General features: G+C 36.5%; 1 protein-coding gene across 1 annotated transcript; it reads right to left on the bottom strand.

The window, feature by feature from the left end:
• Nucleotides 1-765, bottom strand: LOC124971511 (trafficking protein particle complex subunit 13-like). The gene has a single exon (XM_047535254.1). It carries the CDS (start codon nucleotides 763-765, stop codon nucleotides 1-3), a length of 765 nt encoding a protein of 254 aa, XP_047391210.1.
• Nucleotides 766-10,338: the final 9,573 nt, after the last annotated feature.

The raw sequence follows: 10,338 nt of genomic DNA, 5'->3' as shown, positions 1-10,338 counted from the left end.
TCAACATTTCATTTTAATGATGGAAGGTACTACATAGACATTTGCAACATCATCATAGTCATATGTTTTCCTTAATACTTTGTCTGTTATTCGTAAGCCAGAAATACTTTGGAGGCCCAGTTTTAAGGAAAGTAGTGTCAGGGTAAAGCAGAGAGATGACTGAGGAGGCAGCTTTCCAAGATACCTTCCTGAATTTCCACACCAACGAACAGAAGCTGTATCACACATTTTCAAAACCAATTTCATTTTCCTAGCACTACAGTTTGTTATCTTGCAGGTAATATGAAAAGGCTCTTCCAGAATTACGGTGTCTGGGGTTTTCTCCAAATACAGCTTTATGTTTCCATAAAATGGAGCCTCTGTTTCAAGCTGGATTGTTTGTACTATTGGCATTTCACCTAGATTTCTTTTCCATACTATATCCAATTTTCCCACATCCATTAGTTCCCTAATGGCACTAGCTTTCTCTGAATATTCTGGCTTTAGCTGAAGGTGATATAAATACTGGCGTCCTTCTGATGACTGCAAAAATGTCCTTGTTCCAAATGTACTCTCATCTTCTCCATCCTGGTTAATAGTATTTAATTCTATCCCAATGTACATTTCAGATGGCTCTAACAAAACCTTTTGTATAAACACAGTTGAAGATGACATGTTTTGAATCTGCACTTCAAGAAATAAGTCACCCATTTCTGAATTGTAAAACTTGGTTTCAATGTCCAATGGTGAGGAGACAGAAAATAAGCAGATTTTATTTAAAAGCATCCTCTCTCCACAGTAAGTTGAATAGACACTGAAGTCACAAGGACAATTCTTTCAACATTCAATACTTAGTCATGAATGACATCATCAATAGAGTTGCCTCCAAGTTCTGCCACTGTAGCCATGGAGACTAAAAGATGTAAGGGCTGAGTGCTTGTCTGAAGACCAGGGTTTTCAGTATTGTCTTACAACTTAATTGCTATCACTGCGAATTCTCATAGAACTCTATTTTTTCCTCTCCCTGAGAAATGTAGTTTTGAGGATTTGTGGTGATGGCAACCTTTCCCTCAAATATTCACAGTTCTTATGGAAGGCTACTTCTCATGATCTGGTTAGAGAAATTAGCAGACATGTCACTATCTTCACATGTGACTGGAGAGTTGGTGAAGAAGTATGCTTAGTAGATAACATCACTGAGTGTCAGAAATATTTCCTGTCTGGGTGCATTCTTTTCCATTTTGACTACAATTTTCCCCTTATTTTAAAATGTATCCAGGATTCCTTTTAATCAGGTAGAATAAGGTGACAGACACTGATATAAGTGCCTTGGAAAGAATTGTAAAAGAGGGTACTGTGCTTCAGAGGACCACATGAGGAAATATCAGCGTTGATCAAGAGGCAGAAGAAGCCAAGGGCAATTGGAGGCACAAGCCACTATTATGGTTTCTGTGGGTAAGGAAGGCAAGACAGGGGGACATGGGACTGACTCGTTTGAATGACATCAGCAGGCTCACATGTATAGGAACTGCCCCTAGATACATAGTGTTTAACCCAGAGGTGATAACAAGGCAAGGGGATAGTGCCTGAAAGAGTTTAATAAAGGAGATAGTTGATAGCTATGGACCCTGGATTGGTTGGTTTGCATATGACAGGCACACTTGCAAGGGAGTTGTTTTCTTTTATTTTTAATTCATTTTTATTGTAAACAAATGGGATACATCTTGTTTCTCTGTTTGTACATGAAGTAGAGGCATACCATTTGTGTAATCATACATTTACCTAGAGTAATAGTTTTTGATTCATTCTGTTATTTTTTTCTCCCCACCACCCCTCCCACCCCTCTTATCCCTCTATAGAGTTCCTCCTTCCTCCATTCTTGCCCCCTTCCCACCCCCCATTATGTGTCATCATTCACTTACCAGTGAGATCATTCGTCCTTTAGTTTTTTGAGATTGGCTTATCTCACTTAGCAAGATATTCTCCAACTGCATCCATTTGCCTGCAAATGCCATAATTTTATTCTTCTTTATGGCTGAGTAATATTCCATGGTATACATATGCCACAGTTTCTTTATCCATTCATCAATTGAGGGGCATCTAGGTTGGTTCCACAAACTGGCTATGGTGAATTGAGCAGCTATGAACATTGTTGTGGCTGTATCTCTGTAGTATGCTGATTTTAAGTCCTTTGGGTATAGGCCAAGGAGTGGGATAGCTGGGTCAAATGGTGGTTCCATTCCAAGTTTTCTAAGGAATCTCCATACTGCTTTCCAGAGTGGCACACTAATTTGCAACCTCACCAGCAATGTATGAGTGTACCTTTTCCCCCACATCCTCGCCAACACCTATTGTTGCTTGTGTTCTTGATAATCGCCATTCTAATTGGGGTGAGATGGAATCTTAGGGTGGTTTTGATTTGCACTTCTCTTATTACTAGAGAAGTTGAACATCTTTTCATATGTCTGTTGATTGCTTGTAGATCTTCTTCTGTGAAGTGTCTATTCATTTCCTTAGCCCATTTGTTGATTGAATTATTTGTATTCTTGGTGTAGAGTTTTTTGAGTTCTTTATATATTCTATCTGTAGTATGAGTGGGAAAGATATTCTCCCACTCTGTAGGCTCTCTCTTCACATTGCTGATAGTTTCCTTTGCTGAGAGAAAGCTATTTAGTTTGAGTCTGTCCCAGTTGTTGATTCTTGCTTTTATTTCTTGTGCTATGGGAATCCTGTTAAGGAAGTCTGATCCTAAGCCAACAAGTTGAAGATTTGGACCTACTTTTTCTTCTATAAGATGCAGGGTCTCTGGTCTGATTTCAAGGTCCTTGATCCATTGTGAGTTGATTTTTGTGCAGGGTGAGAGATAGGAATTTATTTTCATTCTGTTGCATATGGATTTCCAATTCTCCCAGCACCATTTGTTGAAGAGGCTATCTTTTCTCCATTGCATATTTTTGGCCCCTTTGTCTAGTATGAGAAAATTGTATTTATTTGGGTTTGTGTCCATGTCCTCTATTCTGTACCATTGATCTACCTGTCTATTTTGGTGCCAATACCATGCCATTTTTGTTACTATTGCTTTGTAGTATAGTTGAAGGTCTGGTTACGAGGCAGGGATGCCCTCTTTCAACACTTCTTTTCAATATCGTCCTTGAAACTCTAGCCAGAGCAATTAGACAGACCAAAGAAATTAAAGGGATACGAATAGGAAAAGAAGAACTCAAACTATCCCTATTTGCTGATGATATGATTGTATATTTAGAGGAACCTGGAAATTCCACCAGAAAACTCTTAGAACTCATAAGTGAATTCAGTAAAGTAGCAGGTTACAAGATCAATGCTCATAAATCCAATGCATTTTTATACATAAGTGATGAATCTTCAGAAAGAGAAATCAGGAAAACTACCCCATTCACAATAGCTTCGAAAAAAATAAAATACTTGGGAATCAAACTCACAAAAGAGGTGAAAGACCTCTACAATGAGAACTACAGAACACTAAAGAAAGAAATTAAAGAAAACCTTAGAAGATGGAAAGATCTCCCGTGTTCCTGGATAGGAAGAATTAATATTGTCAAAATGGCCATACTACCAAAAGTGCTATACAGATTCAATGCAATTCCAATTAAAATCCCAATGATGTACCTTAAAGAAATAGAGCAAGCAAGGGAGTTGTTTTCTATCTCTAGGAATCAGCTAGCTCTTGAATGGGCAATCCCTCAGATAGACCAGCAAGTCCCTGAGTGGTCAAAGCACCATCAAATACAATAGCAAAACACAATATACTTACTCTGGTTACTGGGGATAGGATGAGGTACAGGGAGGCTCAGAACAAATCAAGCAGGATGTAGCACAGAGGAAAGAACTTGGCCTCAAAATAACTCCTGTATTGTTATGGTTTAAATGTGAGATGTCCCCCAAGACCCCACATGTGAGACAATGCAGGAAGGTTCATAGGTTGTAAACGTCTTAACACAGTCAGTGAATTAATCCCTCATGGGATTAATTGAAGTGTCAGGGTATGGCTGGAGGAGGTGGGAATTGGGTATGGGGTATATATTTTGTATCTGAAGAGTGGAGTCTCTTACTCTGTTTCTGCTTCCTGATCACCATGATGTGAGCTGCTTCCCTCCACCACCCTCTCCTGCCATGATGTTCAGCCTCACCTAGAACCCTGAGGAATGGAACGGGCCTTCTGTGGACTAAGACCTCTGAAACTAAGACCTCAAACTTTTCCTCCTCTAAAATTGTGTTGGTCAAATCATTTAGTCACAGCAGTGAAATAGCTGACTAAAACATGTATCAATCAGGGTCTGATCTGAGTAGAACCAGTAGGAGATAGATAATAGACAGATAGATAGAGGCAGAAGAAGCCAAGGGCAATCGGAGGCACAAGTTAGATAGATAGACAGACAGATAGATAGACCACTATTACAGGGATTTGATCTACAATTGAGGGAACCACTTAAACGGTTCCTATAATGCTGTCTCAGTGACCAGCACCGCAAAAAAAAAAAAAAAAAAAAAAAATGACTGGTACAAATGCTTGAATTCCATAGGGCAGGCAGGCATTTGGAAAGGGAAGATAATGAAAAGGCTGGAAACTCAAGAGCACAAGTTGGAAGCCCATAGGATGAATTGAAGTCCACATCTGCTCTAGTTGACTTGAATTTGTCAATGAAGTACTGCGAAGAAAGCAGGGTCCTCTGTCCTGGAGCTATATATACACAACTGTCTCAGCCACTGCTTCACCTTGAATTGAGTTAGCAGATAAGCAATAATGTGTTTATGCTACAAAATTACTGCTGCCTTTCTTTCATCTTCTGAAATCTTGGAAGAATTTTCCTTATGGTCTTAACTAGAAACATGATAAATGGAATTCTGGGAAATGTAGTTCAACTAGCAAAGTTGATACATTATAAGTTCACCAATACACTTTATCCCTGTCCATATGGCTATTTTGTTAATGAGCACATTGGGATTGAGAGGAGTGGCTAGTGAAGGAGCTTCACATATCCATGGAATGGGTCATCCTTTCCACCTGATTACAGAAATCTTCCTTTACTTAGATTGCCCTTTGGTGAGCATTCACAGAGGACACTAGTATTTTCACATTCTGTGATGATGTGGAGACTTCTACCCTCATATTTTTTGACCAGGCGTCCTCAGCTCCTATTTTCCAATCATGTTTCTCCCAAGTCCTAGGCCCTTCAGACAGACTGTGGGCCATAGTTCATAGATTGTTTTAGACTCTTACTTCTGGCCATTTCTCCTTCCAGGTAAAAGAAAACAAGCAAGGACACTGCTTGAAGTTTTAGACATTAAGAAAATGCAGGCCATTTGCTACTGTCTCTTAGGGCTCCCCAAATTTGATTGGTAGTGCTATGACTGTTGGATCATGCATTTGGGGTGCTTCTTCATGCAGTGTAGGACCTTCTTGAGCCTCATCTCATATAATGCTGCTGTGCACACCAACTTTATAGCTGTATGACTTGAGTCACAAAACATCCAGTTAATGGTGAAAGGCTTAGGTCATGAGCTTTTGGCTCATAGTTGCATATTCAGTCTCTAGTCAGGCCCCATAACAATCCGAAAATTGTTTTTCACAAGAAGAGTAATTTTCTGCAGATGATGGAGTGTCTTTTCCACAAAGCTTAAGGTTCTGCATTGTGATTCACTGTTGTGGTTTCCAAGCAGCATCTCTACATGCCACTGACTCTTCAGACATCATGGAATCTGCTGGATTAAGTGGTACAGCAGCTTTCATGGCATCCTGGACTTGTTACAGAGGCTTTGATTGTTCTGGGCTTGGATCAAATAAAAATAGTTAATATCACAATAAAATTTTATTTCTATAAACTAGAAATGAGCATTGCAAATTGAAACAAAAACTATCCCAGATTTATGGTTTCGGGTGTGGCATGTAAGGAATTTAGAAGTTATCACCCTGTTTTAACAACAAATAAAAACTGAACAAACTGAAAAATACTTTTTATATCCAACAGAGAATTGAAGCCACAGAGCAATAGGTATGTTCAAGTCTGAGAGTTAAAAATGCTAGTCCTGCACAATCATAGAGGAGCCTGTACTCCTTTGTGAGTTTTATCTCCAGGATTTCTAGCACATTGTCAAAGATAGAAAAAATAATCCAATCTGGAAGATTTAAATATGAAATGACCCCAAAGTTCATGTGTGAGGCAATGCAAGGAAGTTCAGAGAGGAAATGATTGGGTTATGAGAGCCTTAACACAGTGTATAAATCCATTCAAATGAATTAACTGGATAGTAACTGTAGGCAGGTAGGGTGTAGCTGAAGGAGGCGAGTCACTGAGGGTGTACCTTTGTGGTTTATATTTTGTCCCAAGCTAGTGGAGCTCTTTCTTTGCTTCCTCATGGTCAAGTCCTGAACTGCTTTTCTCCGTCATGCCCTCCAACCATCATGTTCTGCCTCAACTCAGGTCCAGAGCTGTAGAGTTGGCCAACTATGAACTGAACCTCTGAATTCATGAGCCAAAATAAACTTTTCCTCCTCTAAATTGTTTTTTGGCCATAGCAGTTGCAAAGCTGCCTAAAACAAGGTGAAGGGATATACCCATTGTACCACAGCATTCTGTTGTTTATTTTTATTTTTAAATTAACAAATAAAAGTGTATAGATGTATTTTTATATGTGATACATTGTAAAGTGGCTAAATAAAGATGATTTATGGTGCATTACCTCAGATACTCACTTTTCATGATGAAAACACTGAATGTCTACTCTCTTAGCAATTTGTGAGTATCTAACACATTGTTATTAACTATAGTCACCATGATGACTTTTTCTCTTTTCTAACTAAAATTTTGTATCTTTGGACCAACATCTCCCCATTCCTCCCACCCCAGGCTCTTCGTAACCATCATTCTTTCTACTTCTATGAGTTTGACTTCTACATTCCATGCATAAGGGAGATCATGCAGTATTTGTCTTTCTGTGCCTGGCTTATTTCACTTAAGAGATTTATCCATCTTCTTGCAAATGACAAGACCAAATAGAATTTCATTGTGTATTTATACCACACTTCATTCATTTGTTGACGAACACTTAGAATGATTAAATATCTTAGTTAATGTAAATGATGGTGTAATGAAAATGAATTTGCACATATCTATTCAAGATACTGATTTTAATTTGTTTGAATACATATGCAAAAGTGGCATTTATAGATCATGTGACAATTGTTTAATTTTTTGAGGAAACCCCATATTGTAGTCCAGAGTGATGTGCCAATTTGCATTTCCACCTGCAATGTATAGGGACTCTCTGTTCTTCATATCCTCACTAAATATTTTTTGTCTTTTGAATTTTTGATTATAGCTATTCCAACAAGTGTGGATTTGATTTTCATTACTAGTGATAATGAGAATTTTCACATATATCTATTGGCCATTTGTGTGTTTTCTTTTCAGAAATGTCTATTTGGGGCCTTTGCCCATTTTTAAAATCAGGTATTAGTTTTATTACTGTTTAGTTGTTTGAACTTTTTATATAATTTGGATACAAATCCTATATCAGATATATGATTTGAAAAAGTTTTCTTTCGTTATGTAGATTCTCTCTTCACTTTGTTGATACTTTCCTTGGCTGTGCAGAAGCTTTTAAGTTTGATATAATCTCATTTGTTTGTTTTTGCTTTGGTTACCTGTGCTTTGGGGGTCATACCTAAAATAATCATTGCCCAAACTAATGTTTATAGAGCTTTTCTTCTGTTTTCTTTTAGTAGTTTTATAGTTTCATGTCTTATATTGAACTATTTATTCTTGAATGATTTTAAATGTGTTCTGAGAGGAAGTACTAATTTTATCCTTCTGCATGTGGATACCCAATTTTCCCAATACCATTTATTGAATATAATTATTTCCCCTGTTGTGTGTTCTTAACAACATTGCAAAAAATTGACCATAAATGTGTGGATTTATTTCCTGGCTATCTGTTCTGTTCCATTGGTCTATGTGTTTATTAATATAACTTTGAGGTAAATTTATTTTTGGTACTAGGGATTAAACCCAGGGGTGCTTAACCACTGAGCCACATCCCCAGCCATTTTTTTTTATTTTGAGACAGGGTCTGGCTAAGTTGCTGAGGACCTCACTAAGTTGCTGAGGCTGGCTTTGAACTCGTGATACTCCTGCCTCAGCCTCCTGAGCTGCTGGGATTACAGGTGTGCACGACAGTGGCTGGCTTGAGGTAGATTTTTGAAATAAGATAGTGTGGTGCCTCTGGTGGTATTCTTTTTGCATAAGATTGCTTTGGCTACTCAGGAACTATTGTGGTTCTATGTGAATTTTAGGTTTGTTTTTCTTATTTCTGTGAAAAATGCCATGAGAATTTCCATGGTGCACGCGTTCAATCTGTAGATTGCCTTGGGGAATATAAACATTTTAACAATATTAATCCTTCCAGTTTATGAACACAGGAGATTTTTTTTTCATTTATTTGTGTTCTCTTTAATTTTTCATCAGTGCTTTATAGTTTATAATGTAAAGATCGTTCATCCCCCATCCCAGTTAAACTTATTCCTAACTACCTTTTGATATTATTGTAAGTGGAATTGTTTTCTTGATTTCTTTTTGGGAGAGTTCATTATTTTTGTACAGAAACACAACTGCTTTTGCATGTTGATTTTGTACCCTACAATTTTAGTGAATTAATTTCCTTTTTAGTAGTTTTTTTTTTTTTGGCGGAGTTGTTAGGATTCTGTATATATAAGATCATGTCATCAGCATACAGAGACAATTTTATTTCTTTGTGGTTTGTATGAATTATACTTTCTTTCACTTGCTTAACTTCTCTGGGTTTCCAGTACTATGATGACTAGAGGTAGCAAGGATGAATATTCTTGTTTCTTGTTTTAGAGGTAAAGATTACAACTATTTACCACTACGTATGATATTAGGTATGGTATTGCCATATGTAGCTCTTATTGTGTTAAGGTACATTCCTTCTATACCAATTTGTTGAGAGTTTTTATTATAAAACAATGTGAGATTTTGTCAAATAATTTTTCTGCATATATTGAGGTGCTTATATTTTTATCCTTCATGCTGTTAATGTGGTGTATCTCATTTATTGGTCTGCCTATTTGGAATCATCCTTGCATCCCTCGGATAAATATTGCTTGGTGAAAATGTGGTGTTAAGTTTAGTTCACTATTATTTTGTTGAGGATCGTTGCATCTATGTTCATCAGAGATATTATGATATTGGCCTATTTCTGCTTTTTGTAAGGTCCTTGTTTGATTTTGGTGTCAGGGTAATGCTGGTCTTGTCAAATAATTTTGGAAGTATAATCTTTCATCCAATATTTCGGAAGAATTTGAGAAGTATTGATACTAGTTTCTCTTTGGTAGAATTCAACAGTGAGTGAAGTCATCATGCTGTGGGTTTTTCTTTGATGGGAGACTTCTTTATTACTGATTCAATCTCCTTATCTGTTACTGGTCTGTTCAGATTTTCTTCATGATTCAATTCTGGTAGGCTGTATTTGAGTAGGAATAATTCCTTTTTCTAAGTTATTCAATTCATTGGCATATAATTGTTCATTCATAGAAGTCTCATGATTTTTTGTATTTCTGTGGTATCAATTGTATTATCTTTCGTTTCTGATTTTATTTATTTGAGTATTCTCATTTTTTCCTTAGTTTAGGTAAAGGTTGTTGATTTTATCTTAAAAACAATGCTTAACTTCTTTGATCTTTTCTATTGTTTTTCTGACCTTGTCTGTATTCATTGTGCAATCATCTTAATTATTTCTTTCCATCTACTAACTTTGGGCTTAGTTTATTCTTTTTCTAGTTCCTTGAGGTTTGATGTTAGGTTGTTTATTTCATATTTTTATTTTATGATATAGGTATTTATTGCTTTAAGTTTCTCTCTTAGAACTTCTTTAGATTCATTCCATAAATTTTGATATATGGGTTTCCATTTTCTTTTATTTGGAGATATTTTAAAATTTCACTTTTAATTTCTTTTTTGCCTCATTGGTTGTTTAGGTGTATGTTGTTTAATTTCTATATATTTGTGTATTTTTCAAAATTCCATTCATTTTTGCTTTCTAGTTTCATATCATTGTGATTGAAAAATATACTTGATACTTGATTTTTTCAATTTAAAAAAATTTGTTAAGACTTGTCATGTGGCCTAACTGATATCTCTTCCAGGGAGTGCTCCATGTGTGTTTAAGAAGACTGTGTGTTCTACAGTTGCATATATCCATTAGGTTCATTTGATCTTAAGTTCAGTACAATTTCAATGTTTCCATCTTTATTTTCTGTCTGTATTATCTGTCTATTGTTGAAAGTGAGATAATGAAATCCTCTAT

The sequence above is a fragment of the Sciurus carolinensis genome, chromosome X, assembly GCF_902686445.1.
Source record: "Sciurus carolinensis chromosome X, mSciCar1.2, whole genome shotgun sequence".
Taxonomy (NCBI): domain Eukaryota; kingdom Metazoa; phylum Chordata; class Mammalia; order Rodentia; family Sciuridae; genus Sciurus; species Sciurus carolinensis.
This window is presented reverse-complemented; position numbering and strand designations above follow the sequence as displayed.

Excerpts from the sequence above, each read along its gene's own strand:
- LOC124971511 (XM_047535254.1), bottom strand. The coding sequence starts at position 765 with ATGCTTTTAAATAAAATCTGCTTATTTTCTGTCTCCTCACCATTGGAC.